The sequence below is a fragment of the Hemitrygon akajei genome, chromosome 27 (genome assembly GCF_048418815.1).
Source record: "Hemitrygon akajei chromosome 27, sHemAka1.3, whole genome shotgun sequence".
Taxonomy (NCBI): Eukaryota; Metazoa; Chordata; class Chondrichthyes; order Myliobatiformes; family Dasyatidae; genus Hemitrygon; species Hemitrygon akajei.
In genome coordinates, this window is record NC_133150.1 from 49,158,556 (window position 1) to 49,175,568 (window position 17,013).

Consider the following 17,013-nt stretch of genomic DNA (forward strand, 5'->3'; position numbering starts at 1 on the left):
GGTGGGATGTCTGCATTGTAAAGAGAGGTCGATGCTGATTAGGATAATGGTGATATAGCGGTGCTCCCGCTGTGGAGAGCTGTCTGTGGGGAGGGGTTGGTTCCAGGTTGTGGGGTTTTACTTCCAGTCTTTTCTGCCTGGTGCGCATTTTTCATTTATTTCCAGGATCTATCAGGAAAGTCTCAAAGATTGACCGGTCGATCATGATCGACTGGTTGGTGACCACTACTTTAAACTGAAAGGTAATACAGTCGGCCCTCCTTATCCGCAAGGGATTGGTTCTGGGACCCTTCACGGATGCTCAAGTCCCTTTTTCAACCAGCTCAATGCGGTGGATCTTAGGACCCAGCAGAACCAAGAACTTTATTTACCCTGTCTCAGTGCAGTGGACGTTAGGACCCAGCGCCAGAACTCTGAATCCGCAGTGTTTCTGTTCACGAAAATAATCACTATCACAATTGAAAATAAAGTGGAAATAATAAAGCGATCGGAAAGAGGTGAAACACCATCGGTCATGGCTACGTCGGTTAACGATCGGAACAATTTTAAAGGATAAAGTGAGAAAGGCTCTGCCCCGATGAAAGCTACAATTATTACTAAGCAATGCAGTGGTTTAATTATCGGGTTTTGGGTTTTTTATCCTCCACATCAACCTGCCATGGATGGAGAGCGCACTCGGAAGTGGTCTGTCACTGGGTCAAACTCAAAAAATTCCGTTCCCGAGCCCGGCGCTGAAACAAGTGTTTTATATGCATAGAAAGGTAAAATATATACTATATACTAAGACAAACGTTTGACTAACTGATGCTAAATAATACCAGATGTACCTGTTCCGACTTGCTTAGTAAGAGAACTTCCAATCTTTTTCGATCCCGATGCACGATAACCCACGCACATCCTCCCGTGTACTTTAAATCATCTCTAGATCATTCATAATACCTAATACAATGCAAATGCTATGTAAATGGTTGTTATACTGCATTGTTTAGGGAAAAATTACAAGGGGAAAAAAGTCTGTACATGCTCGAACAACAAGTGCTGGAAGAGCACTTCCAGGTTCTCGCGATTCGCGGTTGGTTGAATTTGTGCATGCAGAATCAGCAGATAAGGAGGGCTGACTGTTTAGGCATTGCTGAGCCTTTCTGATTATCAAGGAGATGTTGGTGGTTCAAGGGAGCTGCTCTGTGCTGTTCATTCCCAAGAACTTAAAACTGGAGTCCCTTTCTACTGTTTCACTGCTTATGAGTAGTGGAGCTTGCTGATACCTTCTTGATTTCCTGAAATCAATAATCATTTCTTTTTGTTTTTTACTTTGAGTGAAATGTTATGGTTATTGCACCACTCCAACAGTTTCTGTCCCTCCTCTCTGTATGCTGTTTCATTGTTATTTGTAATTAATCCAGTCAACGAGGTGTTGCCTCCAAAGTTAAGGATGGAGTGGGTGAAAAGAATGGAAAGAGGAATGCTTAGTACACATTCCTGTGGTGCACCGGTGTTCAGGGTCAGGGAGATTATGCATCCTTGCCTTGTCTCACTGGTGTGATTGGTAGGAAAGTCCAGAATGCAGTTACAAATTGATGTATTGAGTCCCAGCTTGTGTAGCCTAATGTTCAGTTTCAGCACTGTGTCTTCAGGTATGACGGTCTTCAGGACTGGTTCGTTGTCGTCCCTGTCAAACTGAGCAAAGAAGTTTAGCTGCTCAGCTGGTGTGGTGTTGCTGGTTGTAGAGGAGGAGGACTTTATAGTCAGTGATGGACCTAACATCAATGATAACTCAGAGTTTGCAGAGAAAGCACTGTTAGTTGCTTCTGTACTTGTATTCATGTTTAATTTTACTTCATTTCCCATATTGTAAAACATTGTCAAAAAGCTTTGAACTGGATGGAAGCAAAATAGCTTAAGAGAGTCTTTTCGAGGCATGCATCTCTTGTGCTAGTTGCAAATTAAAAAGACTAATTCTTTTCTTTTTTTAAGGGGAATGTAGCCAGCCACCAAACTTGGAAAATGGCATGCTAGAAGATAGATATCGTGGGAATGAAACATTTGCAAGTGGATCCAGGGTCTCTTACCTCTGTAACCCTGGTTACACTTTTTCTCAAAACGATCGCAGATCTATTACTTGTAATGAAGGTGCTTGGGAACCATTACAAGCCACCTGTTCACGTAAGTACTGAATAACTAATCCTTTCTCACTCAGTAACTTCTCCCATTCTGCATTCTGCATCTTTTCTCAGTCCCCATCCTCTCCAGGACTGAAGTAAGTTAGCTGGAGTGTGGTTCATGGGAGTCAGACGCTTCCTGACGCAAATCTAATTCTCAAGTGTGCTCCTCTGCCTTTTAGACACGAGTGAAAATCTGCTCACCTGAGCCTCAGTGAGAAAAAGCAAACTGAAATTTAAGGAAGAGCTTATTTTACGAACAGTAATGTCAAGATTAATTTAATGAAGGGTAAAATGCCACTGTAATTTCCTGAGGAGTTTAATGTCTTGAATAAATTAACTTGCTCACCCTGAACTTTGAAATTAATTAATATTTAGAACGATCTGGAAAAAGTGTGCATCAGTTTAGTGTTTTTCTTACATTTCAGTGAATTGTATTGGAAAGGCATATTAACATTTTGTAACATCCTGATTTTTTTTCTCCTTTTTTCATTCAGCAAAGAGCTGTGGAAGTCCAGGGGAAATTATGAATGGGTATTACCAGGGTGACAATACTTTTGGAAGTAAGATTACATTTTATTGTAATGAAGGGTGAGTATTCACATACTTGACTGAAAGAAAAGAGTTGAGTTAATATTTCAGTTTACAAATTATTGCATTAGTGTTAGCATCAGAACAGAACAGAAGGTGGTGGAAAAACCGAGAAGTTGGACAGCATTTGGGATTAGCTGTTGGAAAGGGGTGGGTAAGGGTGGTACAATAACAGGAGTAGCTACGGTGATAGAGCAGGAATTCCCAGTCTGGGGTCCATGATAGGGGTCCAAGGGATATAGTCCCGCTTGATGGCGCAATAATATCTGCGCCGGACTCCGGAGCGAAGGTTCCCGAGTTCGAATCCGAGTCGGGTTGAGCGTCGAACTAGCAACTTGGCGTCGTAAAACAAGAATAGCTTGCTAAACAATCACTGTCGTGACAGTGCCCCGATAACTCCACTGCCGAGTTAAAGGCTATTCGTCGTCTTCTTCAAGTCAAGTCAAGTCAACTTTTATTGTCATTTCGACCATAACTGCTGGTACAGTGCATAGTAAAAATGAGACAACGTTTTTCAAAACCATGGTTTACATGACACAGTACAAAAAACTAGACTGAACTACGTAATTAAAAAAAAACACAGGGAAAGCTACACTAGACTACAGACCTACACTGGACTGCATAAATTGCACAAAAACAGTATCGGCATTACAATAAATAATAAACAGGACAGTAGGGCAAAGTGTCAGTCCTGGCTTCGGGTATTAAGGAGTCTGATATCTTGGAGGAAGAAACTATTATATAGTCTGATTGTAAGAGCCCGAATGCTTCGGAGCCTTTTCATAGACGGCAGGAGGGAGAAGAGATTGTACGAGGGGTGCATGGGGTCTTTCATAATGCTGTTTCCTTTTCGGATGCAAGTGTAGTGTAAATGTCCATGATGGCAGGAAGAGAGACCCCGATGATCTTCTCCGTTGACCTCACTATCCGCTGCAGTGTCTTGCGATCTGAGACGGTGCAATTTCCGAACCAGGCAGTGATGCAGCTGCTCAGGACGCTCTCAATACAACTCTATAGAATGTGATGAGGATGGGGGGTGGGAGATGGACTTTCCTCAGCCTTCGCATAAAGTAGAGACGTTGCTGGGCTTTCTTTGCTATGGACCTGGTGTTGAGGGACCAGGTGAGATTCTCCATCAGGTGAACACCAAGAAATTTGGTGTTCTTTACGATCTCTACCGAGGAGCCATCGATGTTCAGCGGGGAGTGGCCGCTCCATGCCCTCCTGAAGTCAACAACCATCTCTTTTGTTTTGTTCACATTAAGAGACAGGTTGTTGGCTCTGCACCAGTCCGTTAGCCGCTGCACCTCCTCTCTGTAAGCTGACTCGTTGTTCTTGCTGATGAGACCCACCACGGTGGTGTCATCGGCGAACTTGATATGGTTCGAGCTGTGTGTTGCAGCACAGTCGTGGGTCAGCAGGGTGAACAGCAGTGGACTGAGCACGCAACCCTGGGGAGCCCCTGTGCTCAGTGTGATGGTGTTGGAGATGCTGCTCCCGATCTGGACTGACTGAGATCTCCCAGTCAGGAAGTCTAGGATCTAGTTGCAGAGGGAGTTGTTCAGGCCCAATAGGCTCAGCTTTCCAATCAGTTTCCAAGGGTTGATTGTGTTGAATGCTGAACTAAAGTCTATGAACAGCATCCGAACGTATGTGTCTTTTTTGTCCAGGTAGGTTAGGGCAAGGTGGAGGGTGGTGGCAATGGCATCATCTGTTGAGCGGTTGGGACAGTACGCAAACTGCGGGGGGTCCAGTGAGGTGGGCAGCAGGGTGTTGATATGCCTCATGACGAGCCTCTGGAAACACTTCATGATGATGGATGTAAGTGCAATGGGATGGTAGTCATTCAGGCAGGACACTGAAGACTTCTTCAGCACGGGGACGATGATGGCGGTCTTGAAGCATGTTGGAATGGTGGCACTGCTCAGGGAGATGTTGAAGATGTCAGTGAGAACATCTGCTAGCTGGTCTGCACATCCTCTGAGGGGTGGTCTTCCTCGCCGCCATGTAATTTTCCGCCTCAAACCGGGTGTAGAAGTTATTCAGCGCATTTGGGAGGGAGGCATCACCTGTACAGTCAGGTGATATTGTTTTGTAATTGGTGATGTCCTGGATGCCCTTCCACATGCGCCACGTGTCGCCGCTGTCCTGGAAGTAACTGGATTAGCTGGGCATGTGCACGCTTTGCCTCTCTGATGGCTCGGGACAGTTTGGCCCTTGCTGTTGTTAAAGCTGCCTTGTCGCCTGCTCTGAAGGCGGAGTCGCGGGACCTCAGCAGCGCACGCACCTCTGCGGTCATCTACGGCTTCTGGTTGGCGCGTATAGTGATGGTCTTGGACAGAGTAACATCATCAATGTACTTACTGATGTAGCTGGTCACTGATGCTGTGTACTCCTCTAAATTGGTAGAGTCGCCATCGGTTGCAGCCTCCCTGAACATGTGCCAGTCAGTGTTCTCAAAGCAGTCTTGAAGAGCAGAGATGGCTCCTGCTGGCCAGGTTTTCACCTGCTTCTGAACTGGTCTGGAGCGCCTGACGAGCGGTCTGTATGCTGGGATTAGCATAACAGAGATGTGGTCTGAGTATCCGAGGTGGGGGCGGGGCTCTGCCCAGTACGCGTCGGGAATGTTTGTGTAAACCAGGTCCAATGCGTTCTCCCCCCTTGTTGCAAAGTCCACATACTGATGGAATTTGGGGAGCACTGACTTAAGGTTTGCGTGGTTAAAATCACCGGCGACAATAAACAGTCCATCAGGATGTGCGTTCTGCAGTTCGCTAATAGCCCCGTACAGTTCACAGAGTGCCTCCTTAGCATTAGCACTGGGGGGAATGTAGACACCGAATATAAGGACAGAGGTGAATTCCCGTGGCAAATAAAATGGTCTGATGTCTCCATCTCCATCTCCGGCTCCCAACATCAGGCAAGTCCGAGGATTGTAGGCTCGTTCCTCTCAGCAAGCTGACGTCACGTAATTCAGCCAGCAGATCTTTGTGGAGGTTTGTTTTTGGGCGATCTCTGTATTGTAGTAGTGTCTGGCGATGGTAGATAGTCGCTCTGTTATCCATGTGCCTGAATTAAAAATTGTATATCAAACTTAAATTAGAAAGTTAAATTAAAGTAACACCAGGTCTGAAAGGCCACTGCTGCCATGCCGCACTGCCTCATGGGTAAATTCCTCTTCCAAGGGATATAAAGGTTGTGAAGCCTTGGTTTAGAGTGATATGGGCTGAACACATTAAATTAGTTGGATACCTTGAACAGCATCGGCCAGTTATGCCCAAGGGCCTGCATTCCAGGTTTTTTAATGTCATTTCCAGCGTACAAGTGTAAAGGAGAACAAAATAGTTGTTTCTCCGGATCCGATGCAGCATGAAAAATTATACGTTAAGAGCCCAAAAATAAAAAGTACAATAAATATAAGTAGATAGTGTGTCTGTAGAGTGATGGCAGGCACAGCAGTGTCTGCACATCAGCTGACAGGCAGGAAATGATAAAGCAGTAGTGTTTGGTGGAGTGGTCTCGTTAGGGGAGTTTTTGATCAGCCTTACTACTTGGGCCTATCTCCCCATTCAATGCTGCTGTGGGAATAATTTCACCAGAAGGATGACAACTCCATCACTTTCTCAAAGGCAATGGAGAAAAGCAATAAACACTGACCTTCCCAGAGTTGCTAATGTCCAATAATTGGGAAATTGTGGTTGGCGTAATACGTAAAACATCGGTAACCTGGGTTCAATTCTCACTGCTGTCTGTAAGGAGTTTGTACATTCCCCCCAGCACTGCATGGATGTCTTCCGGGTGTTCTGATTATCTACTCGGATTCTAGCGAAATTGCTCCAGTATGTTCCATGTTAATCTGAATTTGTTTTGTCACATGGTCCCTTAAAATACAAATGAAAAGTTAGCATTTAATTCATGCCTATATTTTTCCTACATTAGGAGAAATATTAATTCTGATCTTGGATGGCAGTGTTGCGGATCACTTATTTAATGTTTTTCCATCTAGCAATGTAGCTACATATTTTCCTCTTATAAAGTCCTGTGATGATTAATTTCAAATTAATGGAATGTATTTGTTAAGTCTCTTCCTGATATCATTGCTGTAACTTTAAACTTCTCTGAGATAATTTTTAAAATTTTGTCACCTCTTTAGATATATTCTGGTGGGTAGAAATTACCGGTTGTGTGAAGTTGATGGATGGAGTGGCCAGGTACCTACATGTGAAGGTGAGCTGAGATTCAGAATCAGGTTTAATGTCACTGGCATGTGACATGAAATATGTTTTTCAGTAACAGTAAATTGTAATTAATTACAATTGTATTTTAATTAATTTAAAATGTTAATTATAGCAAGAAATATATATGTATGCATGCAAAAGTTTGGGTACTCTGGTCAAAATTTCTGTTACTATGAATAGTTTAGTGAGTAGAAGATGAACTAATCTCCAAAAGTCTTAAAGTTAAAGATGAAACATTCTTTTCAACATTTTAAGCAAGATTAGTGTATTATTTTTGTTTTGTACGATTTTAGAGTGGGGAAACAAAGAAAAGGAGCACCATGCAGAAGTTTGGGCACCCCAAGAGATTTGAGCTCTCAGATAACTTTTACCAAGGTCTCAGATCTTAATTAGCTTGTTATAGGGCTATGGTTTGTTCACAGTCATCATTAGGAAAGACCAGGTGATACAAATTTCAAAGCTTTATAAATACCCTGACACCTAAACCTTGTCCCAACCATCAGCAGCCATGGGCTCCCCTAAGCAGCTGCCTAGCACTCTGAAAATTAAAATAAATGATGCCCACAAAGCAGGAGAAGGCTATAAGAAAATAGCAAAGTGTTTTCAGGTAGCCGTTTCCTCAGTTTGTAATGTAATTAAGAAATGGCAGTTAACAGGAACGGTGGAGGTCAAGTTGAGGTCTGGAAGACCAAGAAAACTTTCTGAGGGAACTGCTCGTAGGATTGCTAGAAAGGCAAATCAAAACCCCCGTTTGACTGCAAAAGACCTTCAGGAAGGTTTAGCAGACTCTGGAGTGGCGGTGCACTGTTCTACTGTGCAGCGACACCTGCACAAATATGACCTTCATGGAAGAGTCATCAGAAGAAAACCTTTCCTGCATCCTTACCACAAAATTCAGCATCAGAAGTTTGCAAAGGAACATCTAAACAAGCCTGATGCATTTTGGAAACAAGACCTGTGGACTGATGAAGTTAAAATAGAACTTTCTGACTGCAATGAGCAAAGGTATGTTTGGAGAAAAAAGGGTGCAGAATTTCATGAAAAGAACATATCTCCATCTGTTAAGCATGGGGTTGGATCGATCATGCTTTGGGCTTGTGTTGCAGCCAGTGGCACAGGGAACATTTCACTGGTAGAGGGAAGAATGAATTCAATTAAATACCAGCAAATTCTGGAAAAGAGCTGAAGATGAAAAGAAGATGGCTTCTATGACAGGATAATGATCCTAAGCACACCTCAAAATCCACAAAGGACTACCTCAAGAGGCGTAAGCTGAAGTTAACAGTTGAGTGTGTTAACAGAATCCTGAAGCCGACTGTGATTGGGAACTCCATACCAGGCAGTAATGTCTTCCCCACTTGCTGCTACCCAATATCATCAGAAGCATGCACTACTGTAGTTAAGGCTTTGCTGGGGTTTTGTGGTGGTGCAGTGAATGTAGCTGGGTTGCTTTCCCTGGGCTTAGTGTATGCCAGCATGAGTTTGATCTTTTCTGGCTATAGAAAAGATTTGAGGATAGTGGGAGAATCCAGAACCAAAGTGATAATCTGAGACAACTTCAAAGGAGTTTTCCTAGATTCTAACCAAGGTTAGCTTTATTTGTCACATGGACTTGGAAACATAAAGTGTAATGCATCATTTTGTGACAATGCCCGATGTGCTTGGGAGCAGACCACAGATGTCGCCATGCTTTCGGGGCAACATAGATGCTGGAGGAACTCAACAGGTCAGGCAGCATCTATGAAGAGGAATAAACAGTTGATGTTTCAGGCTGAGACTCTTCATCAGGGACCAGAAAGAAAGGGCAAGAAGCCTTTTCCAGTCCTGAAGAAAGGTGTCATCCTGAAATGTCAACTGTTCATTGCTCTTCATGCATGTTGTCTTACATGCTAAATTCCTCCAGCATTTTGTCTCTGTTACTCTGCTGAATTTCCAGCATCTCTTGAGTTTGCCATTAATGCAACACATACAGTTCAAAGAAAAAGTTTGTGAGCCTTTGCAATTATTGGTTTCCTGCATTAGTTACTCATAAAATGTGGTCTGATCTTCATCCAAGTCACAATAATAGACACACACAATCTGCCTAAACGAATAACAAAAACACTTGCACTCAGTATTGATAAGAAGTACACCATTTAAAGAATCACAGTCAAGGTTCAAAGTAGTCTCTGGGGTAATGCCTTCTACAAAAGCTACTTGGAGTCAGGTGTTCCATCAATGAGGTGAAATTGGAGCTGTGGGTTGTAGATGTGTTTTGCTTTACACAAAATCAAGTTACCAACAGCCTGCTCTTCTTAAAGATCTGTTTATATGCACCATGCCTCGATCAAAACAACTTTCAGAGGACTTGAGAAGAAGAATTGTAGAGATGCACAAAGAGGGTGGTTCATGCAAGGTATTCAAGATACATTGATGAACTGAAACAGTTTTGTATGGTGTAATGGTCTAAAATTCCTCCTCATCATTGTTATCAGCAGCTACAGGCAAAGTTTGTTGGAGATTATTGCTGCTCAAGGAGATTCTACCAGTTATGAAATACAGGGTTCACATACTTTTTCCAGCCTAGACTGAATGATTAAACAATGTGTTCAATAAAGACATGAAAATTAGAATGTTTGTGTTATTAGTTTAAGCTGATTATTTTGTCTGTTGTAACTTAGATGAAGATCTGCCTATGTCTTATGAGTATTTAATATAGTAAAGTAGGTAATTGCAAAAGATTCACAAACTTTTTCTTGCATCTGTATGTCTGGACTGTGGGAGCAAACTAACATCTGGAGGAAACCCACTCAGTCACAGGAACAACGTAACAAACTCTTTACTGACGGCGTCAAAATTGAATCCCGATTGTTCACGTTGTAAAGTATTATATTGAGCACTGTGCTGCTGTGTATGTGTCTCACCCCTGGGGATGAGTTGGTCTAAGTTCAAAGTGGGTGCCTAGATTGTGAAAGGTGGATATGTGGTCATGGGGGTTTGAATATGTATTGGGGAGGATGAGATTTGCTTTTATTCTGAAGTGCTACACAGTCCCAGGGCTGTTTGCTCTGTCCACTGCTGTTCACTCTGCTGACCCACGACTGTGCTGCAAAACACAGCTTGAACCACATCAAGTTCGCCGATGACACGACCGTGGTGGGTCTCATCAGCAAGAACGATGAGTCAGCTTACAGAGAGGAGGTGTAGCAGCTAACGGACTGGTGCAGAGCCAACAACCTGTCTCTGAATGTGAACAAAACAAAAGAGATGGTTATTGACTTCAGGAGGGCACGGAGCGACCACTCCCTGCTGAACATCGGCGGCTCCTCGGTAGAGATTGTAAAGAGTACCAAATTTCTTGGTGTCCACCTGGCGAAGAATCTCACCTGGTCCCTCGACACCAGCTCCATAGCAAAGAAAGCCCAGCAGCATCTCTACTTTCTGCGAAGGCTGAGAAAAGTCCATCTCCCACCCCCCCCATCCTCATCACGTTCTACAGGGGCTGTATTGAGAGCATCCTGAGCAGTTGCATCACTGCCTGGTTCGGAAATTGCACCATCTCTGATCGCAAGACCCTGCAGTGGATAGTGAGGTCAGCTGAGAAGATCATCGGGGTCTCTCTTCCCACCATCACAGACATTTACACTACACGCTGCATCCACAAAGCAAACAGCATTATGAAGGACCCCATGCACCCCTCTTCAATCTCTTATCCCTCCTGCCGTCTGGGAAAAGGCACCAAAGCATTCGGGCTCTCACAACCAGACTATGTAACAGTTTCTTCCCACAAGCTATCAGACTCCTCAATACCCAGTGCCTGGTCTGACACCTTGCCCTATTGTCCTGTTTGTTATTTATTGTAATGCCTGCACTGTTTTGTGCACTTTATGCAGTCCTGGGTAGGTCTGTAGTCTGGTTGTTGTATGTATGTTTGTTTTTTTTCCCCTTTGTGTTGTTTTTTACGTAGTTCAGTCTAGCTTTTGTAATGTGTCATGTAACACTATGGTCCTGAAAAACATTGTCTCATTTTTACTATGTACTGTACCAGCAGTTATGGTGGAGATGACAATAAAAGTGACTTGACAATAGAGTGCTGTTGAATTTTTACTGAGCTGGTTTGATTTTTAACCATGAAGTTAAAGGTGTGATGTGATGGTCTGCTCTGGGCATTAACTAAAGTACATTTGTTGCCAGTTGTTAAATGTCCTGACATTCCTGCCATTGAGAATGGAAGAATATCAAGGCCTTCTACAGAGTCATGGGAATACGGAATGGTGGCCGAAGTTTCATGCCATGGCGACTACTCTTTGATCGGTGAACGCAAGCTTATCTGTGAAAGTAATGGAAATTGGAATCATCCCTTTCCAAAGTGCAAAGGTACTGAACTAAAAATGAAGCCTGTTTTAATTACCATTTTAAACATATTTAGTGTTTTAGTTTTGTATTTCTGCATGCAGTCAGTTAGTTCTGCTTCCTTGACGGAATTATATGATGATTTTCCGATCTGTGTAACGAGTCAGTTTTCTAGCACTATGTTCTTCTGGCTTGTTTAAAACAAGTCTTTCTCCAAGCTACTGTTAACATTGGAGATCTGTCAGAGTAAAATAGAGAACACTAATATGAGAGAGTGCAGATGTTGGAAATCCAAAGTAAGGCACTCAAAATAGTGGAGGAATTCAGAAGGTGAGGCAGCATCTACGGAGAGGAACAAAGAACACTCTGTTTGTTACCCTCTATAGATCTCCAATATTAAAAGTATTTTATTTTCAAAAAGAATTGCCAGCAACTCAGGTGGTATCTGAGCGTTTTAGGTTGATAGCTTCACCAGAATGGGAAAAGCTAGAGGTAAGCGGGCTTCAAATGAAAACATCAGGGGTGACGGGTAAGGGCTTTGGTTGGGCAGAATGCAAGTGAATCACATGTTAAAATAATAAAGTCAATGTGCTGCTCTCCACAAGGATCAATCCCTCCATGATTTCCTTGTCCATTCATCCCTCCCCACTGATTTCCCTCCTCACACTTATCTTTGCAAGCAGCGCAAGTGCTACACCTGCCCATTCCAGGCCCCAAACATGTTTCCAGCTGAGGCAGCACTTCACCTGTGAATGTATTGAGTGCCCCTGATGTGGTCTCCTCTAAACTGGTGAGACCCGGCACAGAATGGTGCTTTGTTAAGCAGCTTTACTCTATCTTCAAAAAGCAGGATTTCCCGGGGGCGAGCCATTTTAATTCCAATTCCTGTTCTGGCATATCAGTCCATAGTTGTGTCTCATGCCACAATGAGGCCACTCTCAGGCTGGATGAGCAACATCTCATGTTCCGTCAAGGTATCCTCCAACCTGATGGCATCAACACAGATTCCTCCAACTTCTGGCAATTTTTTCCTATCCCCTTCCATTTCTATTCTCCACTCTGGTCTCTTAACTCTTCTCCACCCCTTGGTGCACCAGCCTTTCTTCCATGATCTTGTCGTCTCCTATCAGATTCCCTCTTTGAGTGTTTTGTCTTTTCCACCTTTCACCTCAGAGCTTACTTTATCCCTCCTCCCCACCTGCCTGGCTTCACCTATCACCTTCTAGCTTGTCCTCTTTCCCTTTCCCCCACTCCTATCTCCTTATTCAGGCATTTTTCCCCTTCATTTCCAGTCCTAATGAAGGGTCTCAGCTCGACTGATCAGCCGATTCCACAGATGATGCCTGACCTGCTGAGTTCCTCCAGCATTTTGTGTGTTGCACTGGAAATATTAATTTGGCCAGGCAGTAGCTATGGAGCATGTGCTGGTGCGGGTGGGGAGTTGAAATATTGAAGATGATGCACAAGGCTAGAGTGAATACTTATCTGAAATCGTTGAAATTGCTTTTGTCCTAAAGGCCTCATTGCATCAAGATAACTTGCTGTTCTTTGATCTTTGTTGAGCGGGATCAGGAGGCCAGTGAGTTCAGGATAGGTGTAGAGTGGAGAACTAAAGTGATAGGTAGCTTCACTGTCTTCATTGAGGACTGAGACTAAACTTATAACGAAGTGTGGACAAAGTTAAAGTTGAATTGAATTTTGAGGATATAATACCATGTACTGTATTTCAAGCAGCAGACATTTCCAGAGAAGTGGTAGTTATAGAATCTTGCAAAGAGCTGGCAGAACTAGGCACAATTGTCGATGTTCTGTTGCAGAACCTGCCATACAAACAAAACGAGTATGTGCTGGTATTCCGATGTACTCAAGTTTACATCCCTGCCCATCTACCCCCAACCCCACCCGCATTATCCAACATCTAATCCAGCATAAAGTTAGAGCACAAGTCATAGGAGCAGAATGTACTGCTTCACCTTGATCTCATTTCGATCAACAGTCATGTAGTCCCTGTGACTAAACGCACATTTCCTCTTATCTCCTGGTGACTGTTGCAGTGACAGTCTGAGATTTGGTTTTACTGTGGCATGTTGTTCACATCTTTCTTGATATTAACATCATACAATCTAATGTTTATTATGAGGAAGTAGGTTCATGGGTTTGCTGAGTGAGACAGAAGATGCTGATTACAAATAAGTACATTAATCGTTTATTTACAAGCATTGAACCATTCAACCAAACATTTAAGACACCCTAAGTTACACAAACTGTGACACTAAACATTCAGTAACACTTCAAATTCAACAAGTACTTCATTAAGTCTCTCCAAGTTACACAACTACAAAACACAGAACATAGAAATCTACAGCACATTACAGGCCCTTAGGCCCAAAATGTTGTGCCGACCATGTGACCTTCTCTAGAAACTGCCTAGAGTTGCTCCACTGCGTAGTCCTCTATTTTTCCAAGCTACCCGTACCCATCTAAGAGTCTCTTAAAAGTCCCTACCACCGTCGCTGGCAGTGCATTCCATGCACCCACCACTGTTGGAAAAACTTGCCTCTGACATCCCCCTTGTACTTACTTTCAAGCACCTTAAAACTATGCCTCCTCGTGTTAGCCGTTTCAGCCCTGGGAAAAAGCCTCTGGCTATCCACATGATCAATGCCTTTCATCAACTTATACACTTCTATCAGGTCACCTCTCACCCTGTCATCCTCCATCACTCCAAGCAGAAAAGGCCAACTTCACCCGACCTAGTCTCCTATGGCATGCTCTCCAATCTCCTTTGTACACTCTCTCCACATCCTTCCTGTAGTGAGGTGACCTGAACTGAACCCCCCAATACTCCAAGTGTGGTCTACCTAAGTCTTGAATAACTTTAACATTACTTCACGGCTCTTGAACTCAATCGCATGGTTGATGAAGGCCATCACACCATGTGCCTTCCTAACAACATTGTCAACCTGTGCAGCAGCTTTGAGTGTTTTATGGACATGGACCCCAAGATCTATCAGATCCTCCACACTGCCAAGAGTTTTACCGTTAATATTATATCCTGTCTTCAAATAGACCTACTGAAACGAATGATTTCATACTTATCTGGGTTGAACTTCATCTGCCGCTTCTCAGCCCCGTTCACCCTATCGATGTCCTGCTGTAAACTATGACAACCTTCCACACTATCCACAACACTCCCAACTGTGTCATCAGCAAACTTACTAACCCACCCTTCTACTTACTCATTCAGGTCATTTGTAAAAATCACAAAAAGGAGAGGGGTCCCAAAACACATCCCTGCAGACCACCACTGTTCACCATCCTCCATGCAGAATACAAACCATCTACAACCACACTTTGTCTTCTGTGGGCAAGGCAATTCTGTATCTGCAGCATAATTTCTCAGTGGTTCTTCAGCACTGATTATGACCTCAGTGTGAAGAATGGTGCCTGGAGACAAAGGAAAGCCGCAGAGGTTCCCGAAACCAGACACCAGTGCCGTGACACACAAGGCAACCAATGGGAAAGAGCTGCTGCATCCTTCAAACAGGCCAGTGATTGGCACGATAGAAGCAGCTTCTGACTGACAAGTAAACTAACCCATCACATTACACTGTTAGATTAGGTTACCACATGGCTAAAAGAAGGGAGACTAGCTCGGTCAACCTTTCAACAATCTGAGTGCCGTGTTTACTTCAGTGGGTTTTTTTTTTAGTGAGTGGATTTCCCACCCATCTGGACTCTGATCTATCTCCCACATAGTATGTGTTACTGTTTCATGTAGATTTGACTTCCCCATCAGAGGTAGGAACTGTAGTTGCTAGGAATCTGAAATAAAACTAGAAACAACCTGTGTCAGGCATCAGTGGGAAGGGTGACACTTATCTGGTTATAATGAAAGAGTGGCTATGGAGAGGGTGTTTCTTAAATGGGGGAGTATTCAACCAGAGGGCACGACTACAGAATAGAAAGACATCCCTTTAGAACAGAGGTGTGGAGGAATTTCCTTATGGAGCGGTGAATCTGTGGAATTCGTTGCCACAGACAACAGTGGAGGCCAAGTCACTGAGCATATTTAAAGCAGAGATTGATATCGGTTCTTGATTAGTAAGGGCATCACAGGTTGTGGGGAGTAGGCATGAGAATGGAGTTGAGAGAGATAATAAATCAGCCAGGAGTGCTGGAGCAGACTCGACCTATTTCTGCTCCTATATCATATGGTCTTATATTAGTGGTGAAAGGTGAGCATCTGATTGTCAGGGCAATACACTGAGTAGTTGAGGTGAAGATTGAAGAGAATAGAAGCAGGTTAGGTTTTTGGGAAAGGGCAGCATGTCCGTGAATGTGGAAGGGTGGCACTTCCTCTCAGCAGCTCTGAGGACTGCCAGTGAGGTCCAGCAGCAGAGCACAAAGTTACAGTGGGCACTCTGCTTGAACGGTCTGCATCTGCATGAGATGCTGCTTTTTCATCTGTTTTAGTTTAGCAAAGTGTTTTTGTGCCTTTAAGTGCTTTGAATTTAAAATTAAACTTTTCTTACTATTTTATTTGTGTTGTGAATTCATTAGGATACCTAACAGCATCAAGTTCTTTATTTTACCAGATGTTAAATGTCCATTTCCTGATTTTCCTAACAATGTCCACATGATATCGATATACAAACCTACTTATAAATATCAGGAGCAAATCAGTTTCCGGTGTGAAGAAGGTTATGAGATGGAGGGCGATGGTCGCATTGTATGTGGAGAGGACGGCAATTTTTCACCCCCACCACCCACCTGCACACAACGTGAGTAAACATTTCCAGAAATAGTGGGTAAAACTGAATCTGAATTGAGAGGCAGTATGATTTTTTTTTAAAAATGTGATTTGGTGACAGTTTACCTGCTATTCTTCACTCCAACAAACTTTTAAAGATTCAGCTTCTGAAATTAAAGAATAAAATGAGTGTAGGTTATGTTTCAAAATGAAACATTGCTTTTATGTCACAAAAATGCAGATTGATAACAAAGTTCCACAGATGTTGGAAATCCAAAATACATGTGGTATCTGTGAAGAAGGAAATAGCAAGGTTTTGCAGCTTGTAACCAAGGTGTAAATAGTGATATGTCATAGGGATCTAGCCAGAACTTCAGCATTTAGCAATTCATAGAGGATTTGAGTTACAAGAAAAGTTTGAATCGGTTAGGACTTTCGACACTGGAGAGCAGGAGAATGAGGGGAGATAGAGATATATAAAACAATGACTAGGTTATAGATAGGTGTTACGTTCCCCAGTAACCGGGTAGTTTTCCAGCAAAGATAGATGGATCCACCGAAGCCTGATGCTACTATTTTCAAACGTTTTTATTTATAAAGGGGCACAAACGTATGGTTAATACAAAACATTCAGATCATATACGTCGTCACAACTCAATCTAAAGCACAGGTATAGTAATAATCAATCAGAAATAAGCTCTACAGTTGTCTAGGGGTAATGTAGATATATATTGTTTACTGGATATTTAAAACTCTTTTTTGCGGTCACTGCAGTTCCACCAGCCGCCGTCGGTTGTGGTGTCGCGTTGGTGCACTTTTGTTAGAAAGAGAGAGAGAGAGATGTCATTAAACAGCTTCACCTGCCCGGGTCCCTACGGAGCACCGCCGTGGAATCAGAAGAGCAGGCTTCCCGGTTGTTAGTTAAAAGCGATTGTCCGTG

The 17,013-nt window shown here is 43.2% G+C and overlaps 1 protein-coding gene across 3 annotated transcripts in view; it reads left to right on the forward strand.

The window, feature by feature from the left end:
* LOC140717383 (membrane cofactor protein-like) overlaps positions 1–17,013 on the forward strand; it is a 57,303-nt gene that overhangs the window by 9,625 nt on the left and 30,665 nt on the right. For all 3 annotated transcript variants that reach the window (XM_073030915.1, XM_073030917.1, XM_073030916.1), the window contains exons 2-6: positions 1,975–2,163; positions 2,657–2,750; positions 6,904–6,977; positions 11,162–11,344; positions 15,919–16,104. In XM_073030915.1, the coding sequence (XP_072887016.1) occupies positions 1,975–2,163; positions 2,657–2,750; positions 6,904–6,977; positions 11,162–11,344; positions 15,919–16,104 (726 nt within the window). The remainder of the gene's footprint in view (positions 1–1,974; positions 2,164–2,656; positions 2,751–6,903; positions 6,978–11,161; positions 11,345–15,918; positions 16,105–17,013) is intronic.